Genomic DNA, 20,905 nt, shown 5'->3' on the forward strand with positions numbered 1-20,905 from the left:
AACTGTAAAAGAGATGAAACCAATTGGTCATTCCCAGAAGTAGAGTGTCAGTAGGACATGTATGTATGCGTGTCTATGTCTTGAAATCAGGGAGCTGACAGGGTCAGGAGGTCATCTGACTTGACCTGCCAGACAATAACTGTCATGAGCAGATGTTTGAATAGCTTCTGGACAGTTCAGTGATATCATTCTCACTCTCTCTGAGGCTGGTTATTTTCTTGGCATGGAAAATCTTCTTTATGTGGGGGAGTGATGAATATAAAGATTAAGAGTTTAAAATACCAGAAATGCCCAGTTTTTCTCCTGCCACTTTTTTTTAGCCCATAGGACTTTGGGAAAATCACTTTGCTTTGGTAAGACTGATGTGGGGACTTTGCAGAGTAACTGTGAGGGGAGAACATAAGTATCCTGGACACCTCGGATGCTCTCCCATTGCCAAGCAGACTTGAGATTCAACTCACACCTGCAAGATTTGGATGTCTTTTGTACCCTGAGAGTCTCATTCTGTCTGCCTAATCCAGGCAGAACTTCCTGCTGCCTCCTTATAGGACACATTTCAGACCAGAATATTAATGGAGATTATAGCAAGGAGAAAAATTAATTTGGGGGAAAGAGGGTGCTTCCTGGTAGGGAATCTTGGCAGCCAGGTAGGGGCCTTTCAGGGATGATCTCAAAATACTTGGTTGGAAGCAGGATGGGATGCAGTAGGTCCTTCCCACGGGAGCTCATCTATATACTGTACTCTCCCTAGATTGTTCTTAAGACAAATCTGCCCACACCTTTCTTTCTCTAGGTAATTGACATGCACACATCTTTTTCACCTGTGTATCAAACCCTGCCCACTAAAAATAGAGTTACCATACAGCCCAGTTTGGAACAGTCAGATTTATATCAGATGTCTTGACACACCATCCAGTTTACCATTTGTCATCATCAAAAGTATTCCTTTTTGGACATTAACCATAGAATAGTCTTTTAAAGATGAGCATCAAAGAAGGCAGGAAACAAGGACCACCAAATGAGGGTTTTGTCATGTTCTCAGTGGGAATAGCATTAGACTTGAAAGCAGGAAACTTAATTTAAATCTCGGCTATACCACTTTCTACCTAGGTAAGACTTAGTTACCACATCTATAAAATTGGCATAGGTTCTTTCCCCTGTAGCCATTGCTTTGAATGATCTATTTTGCCTTCATTTTTTCAGTTACAACTGAGCCAGTCTGGTTACACAGAATCAGTGGGGGCCTTTGGCCAGGGTCGGGAGCTTACCTATGGGGCCACTCAGACCTATGAGAATCTAGTTATACATAAAAATATCCAATTCATCTCTCAGTCCTATACCAGCTGGAGCAGTCACACCCCAGGAACTGCTAATTTGGTAGATGGATTTGCAAAATCTAAAAAATTACAAAAGGCATTTACCTGTTGGAATTTAGGAAATTATAGCCAGAAAGCAGAAGCAGTATTGGGAGGTATATTAACTAAAATAAGGACTGAATTTGTGTAGGGGAGGAAGGGATTGGCGCTAGTCCTGCAACATCATTCCCCTGGGGAACCTGGCCCAGAATGTTCTCTCCAGCCTGGTTATTGAGCCCAGAACCACTCAACCAAGCCTGAAGTTGATGAGTTCCAAGAGCCTTCCAGGTGCTACTCTATTGCCCCCTTCCCCTACTTATGGCCAACAGGTATGCCCATAAGACACATCTGGCCTGCTGACCATGCCAGCTCTTCTTCCAGCCACACACCAGCTATGTGCCTGAGACCTTAACTAAGAGCCACACAGTATGTCCAAATGCAGAAGGCACTGCCAGGCCTTGTTCAGGTGTTTCCTCTTCTTCACAGTGGTTTTCCCCTCCAGGTGAATGCAGCACCTTCTAACATTCTGATAAAGTGTGAACTGTTCCCTCCCCATCACTACACTGTGAGTTTAACTCTCCTGGCAAACATAGCCATGCTTTACAAGAGACTGCCTCTGTATCTATCTCCCTCCATCCACTTTGAGCTCTAAGAGAGCAGGGACTGCCTTACCCAGCTCTGTATTCCCAGTACCTCACATAGAGACCTTGATCAGGTTAGTCTCTAAATGAATATAAGGTGTTTTGACCCCTATATTAGGGTTCTTCAGAGAAACAGAATAGAATATTTGTGTTTGTATGTGGGTGGATAGATTACATATCTAGATAGATAGATAGATAGATAGATAGATAGATAGATAGATAGATAGATCATAGACAGACAGTTTTCATTGGTGTTTCCCTCTGGTGCTCTACCAGTGCTGCTACTACTGCTGTGGATGGTGGAGGAGCCCCCAGGGCTATCCTGGAGGGCTGGGCTGGGGGTGGCAGTCCTAGACTCTAACCAGTAGGGTAGTAGTGGTCCTTAAATTCAGGCTGGGTAGGGAAATCGTCATCCTCACCTCCATCCTGGCTAGGGGAATGGTTATCCTTGAATCCAGGCTGGTTAAGGGAATGATTGTCCTTTTTTCCAAGCTGGCTTGGGAAATGGTCATCCTCACTTCCATGCTGACTGGGGAAATGGTCATCCTTGCTTCTATGCTGGGTGGAGGACTGGGCATCCTTGACTTCAGATTGGCTGAGGGACTGGCAGATGCCCTGATGCCTGGACCTCTTGGGTGTGGAAAGACTGCTCTTGCAGTCAGGGGAGGGGCAGGGCATTACACTGATGGTGCAGACTTTCATCTTGTCTTCTGTGATGTGTAGAATCAGATATGTGCCCATAATATTGTTATATATTTTTTCTGTTACTGACTCCCATATCTCATGCTGCTTAAATCCTAAGTTTTTCATTATTTCTGTTACCTGGAGTAATGTCACCCCAGGGCAGCTCACTATACAGCTTCAGTTTCTCCTCTTGGCCAATACTGACCCATAGATCTTTCATTATATATTATAAGGTTGTTCTTTGGCTGGGGACAACAGTCATTAATTTTTCTTAAATAGTTTTTGACATTCTAGAGATATAAAGTATGGTACATGGAGCTGTCCATTCAATATATGCTACTTTAGTTTATAAAGTTCTTCCCCTCAAATGGCAGTTTTCCTGTCACCATCTATTGAGAATGACCCCCCGGCTCCAAACATCAACCTTCTGGTTGTCATAGGGTTGGAGCTGCAAGATCTTTGGGGCCATAGAGGAGATGGTGTCATAGAAGGTGTACAGTTTATGGTCTGAAAATTCCGTACTGAAGCCAAAGTTTGTTAGTTTGATATTTAGCTCACTGTCTAGAAGTATGTTCTCTGACTTCAGGTCCTGGTGCATGATTCTCCTCTCATGGCGGTACTGTACTGCTGATATCAGTTTCTGGAACATGGCTTGGGCTTCCTCCTTGATATTGAGGTCATAGTTCTCAAGATAGTCAAATAAGTGTTCTCTGTTCATGTGTTCCATGAAGAGAGAACATTGGCCCCAGGTGGCAATCACCTAAAATAACTTGGTGATGTTGGGGTATTTAAGCTCTTAAGACAATGAACTTCTTGAGTAGCCCTGCCAACTCATGATTTTCATAGGCACTTCTGTAATAGTCAAAATGTGTGGACCAACCTCACCCCGGCAAAGGATCCATTGCCAATGGCATTCAATAGTGTGTAGTTGCCAAAATGGCACTCCTCATTGGCAGAGATGAGTGCAAAGTCATTAGACATGGTGACTTCAAAATAAAAACAAACAAAAAAAATTAAAAAAAGAAAAAACGAAACAAAAAAAATGAGAAAATGAAAATAAAAAAATAATTAAATAAAAGAAGAAATAAGATAACAAAATAAATAAAAACAAAAAATTGAGAAAAAGAAAATTTAAAAGTTGGAAAAGAAAACAGAATAAAAATAACAAAATTAAAAAATACAAATAAGAAAAAATACTTTAAAAAATGTTTTAAAGTAAAAAAAAAAAAAAAATGAGAAAACAAGCATGCTTGTCTGTATCCAACAGCCCACCACAAATCAGCTTCCTGAGCTATAATGGATAAACACCTCAGTCCAGCCAGGACCTTACATAGGAGTGGTTTGTAATTCCATCACAATGGCGCCTTATGAGGTCAGAGCAAGAAATAAACCAATCACAACTAGGGATAAACATGGTGGCCAGAAGCAGGCAAAGGCGAACATGGCTGACATTGGCCCTCATTGGTTGAAAGGCTGGACATTCCCACTGACTTTCAGTACACATGGTATTCTGGGAGAGGATTTTTGAAATGGAGCATGCCAGAAAGCAAAAAGTCAGTTGATTCTTTCCCCTACCCCATCTTGGGGGTTGGGGGAGGCATGTCAACAGTCACCAGTGCTGGCCTGTGAACAGAGGGCTGGGGGCACAGACTCTGAAAGATGCCTGAAGCTGGACAGCAACTGGAGACCAGCTAAGCCACCTACATTTGTTATACTTTTGGGAGGGAACAGAGGTTCCTGGTGGAACCTTGAACTGAGCTGGCTGAGGGTGACAGGGCGATTTTTCTTTGGGTGTCTTAGAGGAAATAGGCTTTGAGGCAGAAAATTGCCATTATTTCCAAAGACTTCGGTGATAATAGTAAGCACTGTGAACAGAATTTTGTTCTTATGTTATTTTCAGTTCTTGAACCTATGTAGTAGTTGTAATGACAAACATTTATATCACTATTTTTGATGTCATACTCTGACTTTTTCCTTCCCCTTACTTTTGTTACCCAGATAGTTTAGGCAGAAACTTGCCATTAAATAAAAGAGTCCTTTTCACCAAACTCCATCTTTGGAGATTTGCCTGGTAGGGGGTAAGAAGTAGGAAAACCCCTACTGGCTGGGCTTGGTAACAAAAGTGATTCATAAAGGATCTTTATAAAATTCATGTATGTCCTTACTCAGCCTTTAAGGTAGATATGATAGAAAAAAAGAAGGCTGAAATCTGGGTTTCCAATTATGTGGGCGCTTGGTGAGCCTGAGGAAAAGCCAAATGAAAGGAGCCTTGATTAAAGAAGATTATTCATCCTCTAGCGGTACTGTCCAAAGGATGCAATGAATTTGGATCTTGTAAGGTATTTTTAAAATTTTTTATTGTATTTTTTTTCCTTACAATTTATCCCCTATACTATCTTCCACCTCTACCCACACCCTATGGACATCACACTGTTGTCCATGTTCATGAGCCCTTTTTTGTTTGTTTTTTTGCTCAGTCCCTCCACCCCCTAACCCCTGCACCCAGAGCTGTCAGCCTGATCTCTAGATATGAGTCTGTCTTTATTTTACTAAATAAAGTTTAGTTTGTTCATTAGATTCCACATATGAGTGAAATCATTTGATATTTATCTTTCTCTAACTGGCTTATTTCACTTAGCACAATGTTCTCCAGGTCCATCCATGCTGTCACAAAGGGTAAAATTTCTTTCTTTTTTTTTTTAATAGCTGAGTAGTATTCTACAGTATAAATGTATGACAGACACTTGGGTTGCTTCCAATTCTTGGCAATTGTATATAAAACTGCAATTAACATAGAGGTGCTTATATTCTTTTGAACTAGTGTTTTAGGTTTCTTTGGATATATTCCCAGAAGTGGAATTGCTGGGTCACAAGGCAGTTTCATTTTTAATTTTTGAGTATCTCCATACTTCTTTCCACAATAACTACACCAGTCTGCATTCCCACCAACAGTGTACAAGGGTTCCCCTTTCTCCACATCCAGCCAGGACTTGTTTGTTGATTTATTGATGTTAGTCATTCTGACTGGTGTAAGGTGACATATCATTTTGCTGTTAATTTGCATTTCTCTGATGAATAGTGACATTGAGCATTTTTTTTCATATGTCTATTGCCATCTGCATGCCCTCTTTGGAGAAGTGTCTATTCTGGTCCTTTACCTACTTTTTTTTTTTTAAGTTTTCTTTTTCCTAAGTTTATTTATTTATTTATTATTTATTTTTAGAGAGAGGGGATGGGAGGGAGAGAGAGAGGGGAAGAAACATCAACATGTAGTTGCCTCTTGCACACCCCCAACTGGGGACCGGCTTGCAACCCATGCATGTGCCCCAACTGGGAATAGAACCGGCAACCCTTTGTTTCTCAGGCCGGCACTCAATCCACTGAGCAACACCAGCCAGGGACTTTCCCCATTTTTTAATTGGATTTATTTTTGGTGTTGAGTTTTATAAACTTTATAAATTTTAGATATTAATCCCTTACCAGATGTATCAGTGAATATGTTCTACCCTTCAGTGGGTTGTCTCTTTATTTTGTAGGTTTCCTTTGCTGTGCAAAAACTTTTTAGTTTGATGTAGTCCCATTTGTTTATTTTTATTTTTATTTTTTATTTTTATTTTTTCGTTATTCAATTACAGTTGTCCCATTTTTCCCCCATTGCTCCCCCCTCCCAACCCATCCCTTCTCCCACAATTATATCCCTCCCCGTTGTCCATGTCTATGAGTCATTCATATACATTCCTTGACTAGACCCTTCCCTTACTTATCTCCCTTCCCTCCCTCCCCCCGGCCCCCTACCCCCTACTGACTACTATTCTAGTCTTTGCCCATTTAGTTCATTTGTTTGTGTGGCTCTTTAGTTTCCTGTATTGGGTGATATCATATGGTATTTTACTTTCTTTGCCTGGCTTATTTCACTAAGCATAATTCTCTCTAGTTCCATCCATGTTGTCGCAAATGGCAGGAGTTCCTTCTTTCTTTCTGCTACATAGTATTTCATTGTGTATATGTATCACAATTTTTTGATCCACTCATCTACAGATGGGCACTTAGGCTGTTTCCAGCACTTAGCTATTGTAAACAGGGCTGCTATGAACATAGGGGTGCATAGGTTTTTTGGAATTAGGGTTTCAGGATTTTTCGGGCATAATCCTAGCAGTGGAATCACTGGTTCAAATGGCAGTTCCATTTTTAGTTTTTTGAGGTAATTCCATACTGTTTTCCATAGTGGCTGCACCAGTCTGCATTCCCACCAACAGTGCACTAGGGTTCCTGTTTCTCCACATCCTCGCCAGCATTTGTTGTTTGTTGATTTGTTGATGATGGCCATTCTGACAGGTGTAAGGTGGTATCTCATTGTGGTTTTTACTTGCATCTCTCTGATGGCCAATGATGTTGAGCATTTTTTCATGTGCCTATGGACCTTTCTGTATGTCCTGTTCGGAGAAGTGTTTGTTCAGGTCCTTTGCCCATTTTTTAATTGGGTTGTTTGTTTTCTTGATGTTGAGTCATATAAGCTCTTTATATATTTTGGAAATCAGCCCCCTGTCTGTGATATCATTGGCAAATATGTTTTCCCATGTGGTTGGTTTCCTTTTCATCTTGCTGATGTTTTCTTTTGATGAGCAGAAACTTTTTAGTTTGATGTAGTCCCATTTCTTTATTTTTTCCTTTATTTCTCTTGCCTTAGGAGATGTATCCGTGAACATAATGTTACCTGTGATATCTGAAATTTTCCTTCCTATGTTTTCCTCTAGGACTTTTATGGTATCACGGCTTACATTTAAGTCTTTAATCCATCTTGAGTTTATTCTCATATGTGGTGTAAGTTGGTGATCTAGTTTTATTTTTTTGCACGTCCCAGTTCTCCCAGCACCATTTGTTAAAGAGGCTCTTCGCACTCCATTTTATGTTCCTTCCTCCTTTATCAAAGATTAGTTGACCATAGAGGCCTGGGTTTATTTCTGGGCTCTCTATCCTGTTCCACTGATCTATATGTCTGTTCTTATGCCAGAACCAGACTGTTTTGATCACGGTGGCTTTGTAGTATTGTTTGATGTCTGGTATTGTGATTCCTCCTTCTGTGTTCTTCTGTTTCAAGATTGCTTTTGCTATTCGGGGTCTTTTTTGGTTCCATATGAATTTTTGGAGGATTTGTTCTAGGTCAGTGAAATATGTCATTGGTATTTTAATAGGGATTGCATTGAATCTGTAAATTGCTTTGGGTAGTATGGGCATTTTGATGATGTTGATTCTTCCCATCCAAGAACATGGTATTTGCCTCCATTTATTTGTATCTTCCTTAATTTCTTTCTTCAATGTTGCATAATTTTCAGTGTACAGGTCTTTTATCTCTTTGGTTAAGTTTATTCCTAGGTACTTCATTTTTCTTGTTACTATAGTAAATGGTATTTTCTTCTTTGCCTCTGTCTCTGATATTTTATTGTTGGTGTAGTCAAATGCCTTAGATTTCTGTATATTTATTTTGTACCCTGCTATTTTGCCAAATTCACTTATTATATCAAGTAGTCTTTTAGTGGATTTTATAGAGTTTTCTAGGTATACTATCATGTCGTCTGCAAATAGTGATAGTTTTACATCTTCTTTCCCAATTTGGATGCCTTTTATTTCTTTGTCTTGTCTGATTGCTGTGGCTAGGACTTCCAACACTATGTTGAATAGAAGTGGGGAGAGTGGACAGCCTTGTCTAGTTCCTGATTTCAGGGGGAATGCTTTCAGCTTTTGTCCATTGAGTATGATGTTGGCTTCAGGTTTCTCATATATAGCCTTAATTATGTTAAGGTATGCTCCCTCTATTCCCATTTTGCTGAGTGTTATCAACATAAATGGGTGTTGTACTTTATCAAATGCTTTTTCTGCATCTATAGATATGATCATGTGATTTTTGTCTTTCATTTTGTTTAGGTGATGTATTATATTTATTGATTTGTGAATATTAAACCATCCTTGCATCCCTGGGATGAATCCCACTTGATCATGGTGTATGATCTTTTTGATGTATTGTTGGATCCTGTTTGCCGAAATTTTATTGAGGATTTTAGCATCTATGTTCATCAGTGATATTGGCCTGTAGTTTTCTTTCTTTGCTGTGTCTCGACCTGGTTTTGGGATTAGGGTAATACTGGCTTCATAGAAAGAGTTTGGGATTTTTCCCTCTTCTTGGATTTTTCGGAATACTTTGAGGAGGGTAGGAGTTAGTTCTTCCTTAAATGTTTTGTAAAATTCGCCTGTGAAGCCATCCGGTCCAGGGCTTTTGTGTGCAGGGAGATTTTGGATTACTGTTTCAATTTCCTTCTTTGTTATTGATCTGTTGAGACTTTCTCCTTCTTCTTGATTCAGTTTTGGAAGGTTCTATGTTTCTAGAAATTTGTCCATTTCTACTAGGTTGTCAAATTTCTTGCCATAGAGTTGTTTGTAGTAATTTCTTATAATTGTTTGTATTTCTGAGGTATCAGTCGTGATTTCTCCTCTTTCATTTCTGATTTTGTTTATTTGGGTCTTCTCTCTTTTTTTCTTAATGAGCCTGGCTAGAGGCTTGTCAATTTTGTTTATTTTTTCAAAGAACCAGCTCCTAGTTTTGTTGATTTTTTTGGATTGTTCGTTTAGTTTCTATGTTGTTTAATTCTGCTTTGATCTTGATGATTTCCTTTCTTCTTTTTGCCCTAGGCTTTGTTTGTTGTTGCTGTTCTAGTTCTTGTAGCTTTATGGTTAGGTTTTTTATTTGAGATTCTTCTAGTCTTTTCAGATATGCCTGTATTGCTATGAACTTCCCTCTTAGGACTGCTTTTGCTGTGTCCCATAGTTTTTGGGCTGTTGTGTGTTCATTGTCATTAGTTTCTAGAAATTTCTTGATTTCTTCTTTGATGTCATTGTTAACCCATTTGTTATTTAAGAGCGTGTTATTCATTCTCCATGAGTTTGGGTGTCTTTGATTGTTTTTCTCTAAGGTTGATTTCTAGTTTCAAGGCATTGTGCTCTGAAAAGATGCTTGATATGATTTCAATTTTATTGAATTTGTTGAGGCTTGTTTTGTGTCCTATTATGTGGTCTATCTTTGAAAACGTCCCATGTGCCTTTGAAAAGAATGTATATTTTGCTTCTTTGGGGTGAAAAGTTCTATATATATCAGTTAAGTCCATGTGGTTTAGTGTGTTGTTCAATGCCAGTATATCCTTGTTGTTTCTTTGCTTGGATGATCTGTCTATTGTTGATAATGGAGTGTTGAAGTCCCCTACTATGAATGTGTTGTTGTTAATATCCTTCCTGTGGTCTTCTAGTATTTTCTTTATGTATTTGGGTGCTCCTATGTTGTGTGCATATATGTTTATCAGTGTTATATCTTCTTGATGAATCGTTCCTTTAAGTATTATGAAATGTCCTTCTTTGTCTCTTTTTATTGCCCTTGCTTTGAAATTCGTTTTGTCTGATATGAGGACTGCTACCCCAGCTTTTTTTTCAGGTCCATTTGCTTGGAATACTTTTTTATATCCCTTTACTTTCAGTCTATGTAAATCTTTTGTTTTGAGGCATGTTTCTTGTAGACAGCAAATATGTGGGTCCTGTTTTCTTATCCATTCCGTTACCCTATGTCTTTCAAGTGGAGCATTTAATCCATTTACATTTAAGGTTATTATTGACATGTATTTATTCATTTCCCTTTTGTATCTCTGTTCCTCTCCTCTTTTTTTGTTTTTTCTCTTCCTTTTTCTTAGAATATTCCCTTTAGCATCTCTTGCAATGCTGGTCTTGTGGAGATGTATTCTTTTAGTCTTCCTTTGTCTGAGAAACTTTTTATTTCACCTTCTATTTTGAATGAGAGCCTTGCTGGGTAGAGTATTCTTGGTTGTAGGCCTTTGTTTTTCATTGCTTGAAATATTTTTGACCATTCCCTTCTGGCTTGTAATGTTTCTGTTGAGAAATCGGTCGATAGCCTTATTGGAGCTCCCTTGTAAGTTATTTGCTGTTTTTGTCTTGCTGCTTTGAGGATTCTCTCTTTGTCTTGGAATGTTGCCATTTTAACTATGATGTGCCTTGGAGTGGGTTTTTGGGGGTTCCTCTTTATTGGAACTCTCAGTGCTTCTTGGACTTGCAAAACTTTTTCTCTCATCAGGTTCAGAAAATTTTCTGTCACTATTTCTCCTATCAGTTTTTCAATTCCATGCTCCTTTTCTTCTCCCTCTCTTATTCCTATGATCCTGATATTATTTTTTTAATGCTATCCTGTATTCCCTTACATCTTGTTCATATTTTTTCAATCTTTTTTCATTTTGCTGTATCATTTGAGAATTATTACCTACATTATCCTCTAACTCAGTAATCCGATCCTCTGCTTCGTTTAGTCTGCTTTTGACTGATTCTACTGTGTTTTTCAGTTCAGAGATTGCATTCTTCATTTCTTCCTGGTTCTTGTTGATAGTTTCTATGTCTTTTTTTATGCTGGTGTAGTTCTCTGCAAGTTCCCTTTAATTTTCTTGGAGCTGTTGGTAACTTCCTTGGAGGTTGTCATAGTTGTTTTTGAGGTTTTCGAGTATATTAAGCTTCTTCACCACCATAGTTTTGAATTCCGTGTCTGACATTTGGGCTATGTCTATTCCATCTACCTCTCTTTCTGGGGATTCCTCTTTTCTTTTCATTGAGAGGTTGTTTCTGCGTCTTACCATGTTGGATTCTTCTTGTTTGTTTTTATTTGGATTTGTCTGCTTTGCCTTCCCACCGTTGTGGTATGAGATTTTTTATGGTAGATCTGGGGGTTTCAGTGGTGCAGTGTCTTTGATCTCCTGAGCCTGATGTTCTTGGGGTACCTTTTATATCGTTTGTTTATGCTGTCTGGTTATATTTCAGATTTTTTTGTTAGGATATTCCTTCTGGCTTTTTGATTGAGAGTCACTCTATCCACTTTATCTCGAATTCTTTTGTGTAGATGTCTGTTTTAGCCTTGGTTTGTCGCCTTCTTTTTCTGCGTCCACAGCTGGTCTAGTGTGGCGGCTCAGAGGTTCTTGTGTCTTGCAGCAATGGTGTGCGCCCGCGGTTGCCACAATGATGCGCGCCCTCGGTTGCCGGCATGGCGCGCTCCCTTGCTGCCTGCTGGAGCCAGTTGAGGTTCCTTGTGTGCGCCTCTGCACGGGCGGGGCGGCTGAGAGCTTGCCCCGCGATTGGCGCCTATTGTCCCCGGGCTGAGGTGTTTTCACGCTTGCGTGCCTGTGCCCTTAGTCCCACTCAGCCGAGCTCGCCTCTTAGGGTGGGGCCGCGGACACTTGTGCTCAGTGGAAGTGAGCATCTGTGAGTCGCTGCCGCCCGCTGTTCCCGTGCTGCAGCCGCCTGCCTTCCCTCACCCGTCTGGGCCGGCATGAGCAGAGCCTGCGCTAGTGGTCTGCTTTCCGGCCTGGGGCCCAGCACCCATGGGAGCTGTCTAGGGGTATCTGCGCACAGTCCTCTGCATGTTCAGTAGGCCCTCCCTGTGCCCATTGGGGCACTGATCTTATGTCCGTTGGGGAGTGTCCAAGGGATGCCTGGACTCACGCCCCGCGCACCTGGGCCAGTGAGTGAGGGCACTTCCCTATGCGCGCCCCCGCGACCCAAGGGTAGGATTGGGGAGTGGATGAGCGTGTCACTGCGCCTGTGCTCCTCAAGAATGGCCTACCACCCCCAAACTTTCCTCCCCTCTCCACCGTCCACTAGAGAAAAATATAAAGGAGAATTATGTTCTCACTTTCCTGGCAGCATGCTGTCTCCTGTCCTTCAGTGCCAATGCTATTTGGTCAAGTCCTGTCTCTGCCAGTGGGCAGAGATCTGCTCTCCTCCCAACTCCTCTCCGGGGTAGCCTGTTGTCTCCAAAAAGCATTTGTGTTCTTCCAGCCGCAGCTCGGGTAGCCACCCCAGTCAGAAATCCCATCTCGTCCCTTTTTCCTCTGCTATCCTCACTAAACAGGTTGTTCCCAGATGGTTTTTCTCTAATCCAGCAGTGCCAAGGCTCGACTCCTGCCAGTGTCCAGCTGCTCACTGAGATGTTCTGTTTGCAATTAGCCCAAACTGCAGATGGGTCTCGGGAGCCTGAAACCACAGCCTCTTCTCACTCCTCCGCCATCTTCTCCCTGCCCATTTGTTTATTTTTTTCTTTTATTCCCTTGTCTGAGGAGATATATCAGGAAAAAAAATGTTGCTACAAGCAATAACCAAGATTTTACTGCCTATGTTTTCTTCTGGGATGTTAATGGTTTCAGGTCTAACATTTAAGTCTTTATTCCATTTTTAAGTTTATTCTTGTATGTGGTATAAGAAGGTGGTCTAGTTTCACTTTTCTGCGTGTATCTGTCTGATTTTTCCAACACCATTTATTGAGTAAACTATCTTTAGCTCGTTGTATGTCCTTGCTTCCTCCATCAAATCTTAATTGACTACAAAGGTGTGGGCTCATTTCTGGGCTCTTGTTTTGCAGATGCTCGAAGCCAAAGCAGGTTCATTCCAGATTTGGGCAGATGGAAAGATAAAGACATGCAGAACTGTGAAAAATGTCTGCTCTCCTGTGCTGCGATGCACCCTCCCTCTCTGTGCATGCTCTCTCTCCCTCTGTTCTGGGTGCTGGGACATTCAGCATCCGTGCTTATTCGCTCCCTCTCTCTATACTATGTATAGACAAAGCCAACTGCTTGCCAAAATGCAATATTGTTGGTTACATAACTGTGAGTGCTTTGTGCATGCAAGTCTGATTATTATCTCTAAGTTGCTCATGTCCAGACATCAAGATGAGAGAGCCTGACTGACTCCGTTTTCCCCACATCTCTCTATTATGTTATTGATTTGTGTGTCTGCTCTTATGCCAGTACCATGCTGTTTTGATTACTATGGCCTTATACTATAGTTTGATATTATGTAGTGTGATTCCTTCAACTTTGTTCTCTCTCAGCATCGCAGTTGCTTTGCGTGACTTTTTGTGGTTTCTTATTTTTTGAAAGATTTGTTCTAGTTGTATAAAATATACCATTGGGATCTAGATAGGATTGCTTTGGGTAGTATGGACATTTTAATGATGTTAGTTCTTCCTATCCATGAACACAATATGTGCTTCCACTTATTTGTATCTTCTTCAATTTCTTTCTTCAGTGTCTTATAATTTTCTGAGCACAGGTCTTTTACATCCTTGGATAGATTTATTCCTAAGTCTTTTATTCTTTTTGAAGCAAATTTAAATAGGATTGTTTTCTTAATTTCCTTATAATGGTTAATTATTGGCATATTAAAATGCAACTGATTTCTGGATATTAATTTTGTATCCTGCTACTTTTCCCTCTTCTTTTTTCTTTTTCTTTCTTTCTCCTCCTCCTCCTCCTCCTCCTCCTCCTCCTCCTCCTCCTCCTCCTCCTCCTCCTCCTCCTCCTCCTCCTCCTCCTCCTCCTCCTCCTCCTCCTCCTCCTCCTCCTCCTCCTCCTCCTCCTCCTCCTCCTCCTCCTCCTCCTCCTCCTCCTCCTCCTCCTCCTCCTCCTCCTCCTCCTCCTCCTCCTCCTCCTCCTCCTCCTCCCCTCTTCTTCCTTCTTTCTTCCAAGCAAACCTTTTAACATTTGCTGTGATACTGCTTTTGTGGTAACAAACTACTTTAGCTTTTTCTTCTCTGAAATGCTCTTTATTTTTTCTTCAATTTTAAATGTTAGCCTTGATGGGTAATGCAGCCTCGGTTGTAGGTCCTTGCTTTTCATTGCTTTGACTATTTCATGCCAATGCTTTCTGGCATGAAATATTTCTGTTGACAAATTCAATGACACACTAATGGCCACTCCCTTGTAGGTCGTTAACTGCTTTTCTCTTGAGGCTTTTAAGATTCTCTCCTTGCCTTTAAGCTTTGCCATTTTAATTATAATGTGTTTTTGTGTGAGCTTCTTTGAATTCATCTTGTCTGAGACTCTCTGAGCTTCCAGGATGTGTGTTTATGTTTTTCTTTCACCAGGTTAGGGAAATTTTTGGTCATTATATCTTCAAATAGGTTTTCAATTCCTTGCTCACTCTCTTCTCTTTCTGGTATCTCCATGATGCGAATGTTGTTATGCTTCATGTTGTCTCAAATATTTCTTAATCTCTTCTCATTTAAATTTCTTTTCTTTTTGCTGCTCTGCTTGAGTGTTTTTTCTACCTTGTCTTCCAAATTGCTGATTTGATCTTCTGTTTTATCTAACCTACTGTTTATTCCTTCCAGTGTATTATTTATTTCAGATATTGCATTCTTTATTTCTGACTAGTCCTTTTTTATGGTTTATATGTCTTTTTTTTTCATGCTGTTGAGCATCCTTATAATTATTACTCTAAACTCTATATCTGATAAATTTCTTGCCTCCATTTCATTTAGATCTTCTTCTGGAGAATTCTAGTATTGTTTTATTTGGGGGCTGTTTCTTCATCTTGTCATTTTGGGTGCCTCTTTGTGTTTTTTCTATGTATTAAGTAGACCTGGAAAAACTCTGATGTGTACCTATGTCAGATACTACCTATGACTGGCCCTGGGCAACCTGTTTGGACAAATCTGTGATCCACAGCTTGTGGCTCCTTCTGGGCCTGGGTGTGAGTAGAAAGAACAGGGCTGCACACCATGCCCAGGTTTTACCATCACCAGGCCCAGGGGAGGGTCAATTAAAGTCTCAAAGCTCCCAAAGGTCCACCTTTGCCTGTAGGCTTTCTCTTAGGCTTATTTCATGAAAGTACCTCCAGCTGCACTCCTTAGAAGCTCAGCTTAAGCCCACAGGTGTGGCAAGAGAGATTCCTGCAGGTGGGGCTATTGCTTCCCCTCAGGCTCATGGCACCTGGAGGGGAGTGCTCTGCCTGAGAAAGGTGGCTTCTGTGGTATGGGGAAATGACTGAGAACAGGGATCCTGGTGGCTAACCCTTCATCCACCAACCCCAGACTCTCCTCACTTGGCTCTAGTCTACTCTTCCCTCCCTTTGCTAGATCCCAGGGTAAGTGGCTGCAAATAATATTTTGTGTTGACCCTTTAAAAGACTATCTGCATCTTTAGCCATCTCTCCCTGCCAGACAGAAACCCCACTGCTTTTCACAGCTAGGTGTTATTTGGGGTTCTTTCCTGCTTCTGGCACTCCAGGCTGGGAAACCCTGTTTGGGGTTTAGACCCCATACTTCTCATGGGGACCCCCCCCCCCAAGCTGCTGAAATATTCCTCCAAAACTTCAGCTGCCACCTGTGGGAGCCCAGACAGCCCTCTCATGCCTCCACACTTCTTACCAGTCTTGTTGTGGTGATGTGGTTTCTTCTTTAAGTCTTTAGTTGAAAGGCTCCTGTCCAGCTAGTCTTCAGATAGTTGTTCAGGATAATTTTTCTATAATTTAGTTGTAATTCCAGTTTGGTCCTGGAAGGAGGTTAGTGTAGCTTCCACCTACTCCACTGCCATCTTGGATCTTAAACTAATATAATTTCTTTCTTTTCTTTTCTTTTTTTTTTTTTTTTTAACCAAAGAGGAACATGTTTATTTCACTTAAATTCTTAAAAATACTTTTTTGGCAGTTGTCACATAAAATGTCCTAATGTAAAAAGACTTCATTAAAAAGAAAAGAAAAGCATGAAAAAAAAACAGAGCCAAATGTTAAAATTTTATTTACAAAGCTTCTTTGTTGTACAGAAAGTTAAAATGCTGTTACAATCTTGGTGTAACTGGTAGCCATAGATGGTTGACTTACCAATCACAGCTATCCATGCTACAGCAAGAGTCTTACATGAAAACCTAACAATGCTTACCATTTTGTTGAGGTGCAGTTACAAGCTTGGTAGTGAATTTCCAAAAGGGACTAAATGGAGGAAGGCAGAATGTCACAGGAACTATTCTTTGGCTCTTTGGGTGGGTGGGTATCCTGGAGTTTGTATCACAGCTACCTTTTTTTTTTTTTTAAACAGCTACCTAATCCATATGAGCAGTCCAACCAATACGGAACAGTTCTTTTCTTGCAGGTTATTTAGGGTCTTAATCATCTTCTCCTTCATCATCTGTTTCTCTCTTCCTCTCTTCACCTTTCCCGCTTTCTTCCTCCTCTTCATCCTCATCCTCATCCTCATCATCTTCATCTTCATCAACTTCTCCATCATGTCCAAATTCTTCCTCCTCCCCACTGACTTCATCTTCATCCTCTTCCCCTTCTACATCTTCATCTTCATCCTCTTTGTCATCAAACTCTTCCTCCTCATCGTCCTCATCCTCCTCATCTTCTCCTTTTTCATCATCCTCTTCTTCATCCACACCATCCACCTCGGCATCTGAGTCAGGAGCTTTTTGATCCTCTCGGTCATAGCCATCCAGGTAGGTCAGCTGGGGCAAGAGCTTGAAGACACTGTCTCGGTAATCATTCAGGTTAGTAACCTCACAGTTAAACAGATCCAGGCTTTTCAGACATTCGAACTTTTCCAAAGGTTCCAAGGTGCTGATAACTTTCAGTTTATTTCCACTTAAATTTAGATGTGTGAGATTTGGAAGTTTTGCTGCCAACATATCCGGACACCCACAGATTCTACTGTCACTGAGCTCAAGCTTTTTCAATTTTGGTAGTTTGGGGAGATTTGAAACTGAAATCAAGCCTATATTTATTAAATTGAGGAACTTAAAGTTCACAAATTCAGCTGTTAAGCCCTCAATTTTCCCATCATTTGATTTGCAATTGTCCAGGACAAGTTCTCGAACAGCTGCCGGGGTCCGGTTCCTGAGCTCCAGGTGGATCCTCCTCTTCATGTCCATGTTTCCCTCTTCCACCCTCTTCAAACTTAACTTTCCACGGAGGGGGCGGAGCGGGGAGGGGCATCCCGGCCTGTGCAGCTAGGACCGTCGGAAGGGGTCTGCAGGCGGCAGAGGCTGGCGGCGTGTAGGAAAGCGAGTGGAGCCCCCGGAGCCAAGTTCCTCAAGGGAGCAGAGAGAAACCATGGAGGGAAAAGGGGGCTGGAGCACAGCGCTCAAACAAATATAATTTCTATATCAATTTTCTACACAACAATTTATGCAATTTACCCTTTATTTCTATTTTTTTTACTATAAATTTTTAATCAGAATCATTTTTTTCTCCTTTAGTTGTAAAATTTAACAACAAAATGATTCACCAAACAATTAGGGCTTTATTTTTGTCAAATTGAATAATATCATGTCTTCTAATATTGTGATTTTGGTTTCTAGGTTATATTTTTAACAAATTTAATTTTTCCAATAATAGCCTACATTTTAAAATTTTGCCAAGAAAATTTCTTTTGTCAATTTTTAATTCATAACAATTTTTACCACATGTAGCTTTAGCTGTTGACAACTTAATTATATGTTAATATTTTCACAGTCCAATTTTTGGGATTAAATTTTTACAATTTTAAAATAGTTAAAAATTTCAACTGAGTGAATTTTTTTATTTTTAAAGTATATTTTATTGATTATGCTGTTACAGCTGTTCCAGTATTTTTCCTTTGCCCCCTCCTCCTATACCCTCCTTCCCTCCAACAATCCCTTCACCCTTAGTTCATGTCCATGGGTCATGCATATAAGTTCTTTGCCTTCACTTTTTCCTATACTATTCTTAACATCCCCCTGTCTGTATTGTTCCTACCAATTATGCTTCTTGATCCCTGCAGAATTTTCCCGTTTCTTCCCCTTCCCTCTCTCAGCTGATATCCCTCCAAATGATCCCCATACCCATGATTCTGCTCCTATTCTGGTTGTTTGCTTAGTTTTTGTTTGTTTGTTTTAATTCTGTTGTTGATACTTGTGAGTTTGTTGTCATTTTAATGTTCATAATTTTGATCTTTTTCTTAAATAAGTCCCTTTAACATTTCATATATTAATGGTTTGGTGATGATGAATTTATTTAGCTTTGCCTTGTCTGGGAAGGAGTTTATCTGCCCTTCTATTCTAACTGATAGCTTTGCTGGATACAGTAATATTGGTTGTAGGTCCTTGCTTTTCATCACTTTGAATACTTCTTGCCAGCCCCTTCTTGTCTGCAAAGTTTCTTTTGAGAAATCAGCTGGAAGTCTTATGGGAACTCCTTTGTAAGTAACTCTCTGCTTTTCCCTTGCTGCTATTAAGATTCTCTCTTTACCTTTAACTTTTGGCATTTTATTTTTTTTAAGTTTTTTTACTTTTTAAAATTTTATTTTTTGATTTTTCAACTATAGTTGTCCCATTTTTCCCCATTGCTCCCCCCCACTCAGTCCACCCCTTCTCCCACAATCATATCCCTCCCCGTTGCCCATGTCCATGAGTCATTTATACACGTTCCTTGACTAAACCCTTCCCTTACTTATCCCCTTCTCTCACTCCCCCTCACCCCTATTGACTGTTATTCTGCTCCTTGTCCTATTTAGTTCATTTGTTTATGTTGTTATTTAGTTTCCTGTACTAGGTGATATCTTTCTTTGCCTGGCTTATTTCACTAAGCATAACTCTCTCTAGTTCCATCCATGCTGTCGCAAATGGCAGGAGTTCCTTCCTTCTTTCTGCTGCAGAGTACTCCATTGTGTAAATGTACCGCAGTTTTTTGATCCACTCATCTACAGATGGGCACTGACGCTGTTTCCTGCACTTAGCTATTGTAAACAGTGCTGCTATGAAATAGGGGTGCATAGGTTCTTTTGAATTCGGGTTTTAGGATTTTTCGGGTATAATCCTAGCAGTGGAATCGCTGGTTAAAAAGGCAGTCCCATTTTAAGTTTTTTAAGGTAATTCCATACTGTTTTCCATAGTGGCTGCACCAGTCTGCATTCCCACCAACAGTGCAGTAGGGTTCCCATTTCTCCACAACCTCACCAGCACTTGTTTGTTGATTTGTTGTTGATGGCCATTCTGACTGGTGTAAAGTGGTATCTCATTGTGGTTTTTATTTGCATCTCTCTGATGGCTAGTGATGTTGAGCATTTTTTCATGTGCCTATGGACCTTCTATATGTCCTCTTCAGAGAAGGGTTTATTCAGGTCCTTTGCCCATTTTTTAATTGGGTTGTCTGTCTTCTTGGTGTTGAGTCGTATAAGCTCTTTATATATTTTGGAGATCAGTCTCCTGTCTGAGATATCATTGGTAAATATGTTTTCCCATATGGTTGGTTTCCTTTTCATCTTGCTGATGATTTCTTTTGCTGAGCAGAAACTCTTTAGTTTGATGTAGCCCCATTTGTTTATTTTTTCCTTTATTTCTCTTGCCTTAGGAGATGTATCCATGAAGATATTGTTACGTGGGATATCTGAAATTTTCCTGCCTATGTTTTCCCCTAGGACTTTTATGGTGTCATGGCTTACATTTAAGTCTTTAATCCATCTTGAGTTTATTCTCATGTGTGGTGTAAGTTGGTGGTCTAGTTTTATTTTTTTGCAAGTCCCTGTCCTGATCTCCCAGCACCTTTGTTAAAGAGGCTCTTCTCACTCCATTTTATGTTCCTTCCTCCTTTATCAAAGATTAGTTGACCATAGAGGCCTGAGTTTATTTATGGACTCTATTCTGTTCCACTGATTTTTATGTCTGTTCTTATGTCAGTACCAGACTATTTTGATCACAGTGGCTTTGTAGTATTGTTTGATGTCTGGTATTGTGATTCCTCCTTCTGTGTTCTTCTGTCTCAAGATTGCTTTTGCTATTCGGGGTCTTTTTTGGTTCCATATGAAGTTTTGGAGTATTTGCTCTAGGTCTGTGAAATATGTCATTGGTATTTTAATAGGGATTGCATTGAATCTGTAAATTGCTTTGGGTAGTATGGCCATTTTGATGATGTTGATTCTTCCCATCCAAGAACATGGTATTTACTTCCATTCATTTGTATCTTCCTTAATTTCTTTCTTCAATGTTACGTAATTTTCAGAGTACAGGTCTTTTATCACTTTGGTTAAGTTTATTCCTAGGTACTTTATTATTCTTGTTGCTATAGTAAATGGTATTTTCTTTTTTGTCTCTGTCTCTGATATTTTATTGTTGTTGTACAGAAATGCCTTAGATTTCTGTATATTTATTTTGTACCCTGCTATTTTGCCAAATTCACTTATTATATCGAGTAGTTTTTTAGTTGAGTTTATCAGGTTTTCTATATATACTATCATGTCATCTGCATATAATGATAATTTTACTTCTTCTTTCCCAATTTGGATGCTTTTTATTTTTCTTCCTTGTCTGATTGTTATGGCTAGGACTTCCAACACTATGTTGAATAGGAGTGGAGAGAATAGGCAGCCTTGTCTTGTTCCTGATTTCAGGGGGAATGCTT

General features: G+C 40.2%; 1 protein-coding gene across 1 annotated transcript; it reads right to left on the minus strand.

Moving 5' to 3' along the window:
• Positions 1-16,457: 16,457 nt before the first annotated feature.
• Positions 16,458-17,452, minus strand: LOC150015588 (acidic leucine-rich nuclear phosphoprotein 32 family member D-like). The gene has a single exon (XM_090271780.1). It carries the CDS (start codon positions 17,416-17,418, stop codon positions 16,654-16,656), a length of 765 nt encoding a protein of 254 aa, XP_090127906.1. The 5' UTR covers positions 17,419-17,452; the 3' UTR covers positions 16,458-16,653.
• Positions 17,453-20,905: the final 3,453 nt, after the last annotated feature.

The sequence above is a fragment of the Furipterus horrens genome, unplaced genomic scaffold (genome assembly GCF_987537825.1).
Source record: "Furipterus horrens unplaced genomic scaffold, mFurHor1.1.pri manual_scaffold_3, whole genome shotgun sequence".
Lineage (NCBI taxonomy): Eukaryota > Metazoa > Chordata > Mammalia > Chiroptera > Furipteridae > Furipterus > Furipterus horrens.

Bases quoted from the DNA above. Each gene is read 5' to 3' on its own strand.
- LOC150015588 (XM_090271780.1), bottom strand. From the start codon at position 17,418: ATGGACATGAAGAGGAGGATCCACCTGGAGCTCAGGAACCGGACCCCG.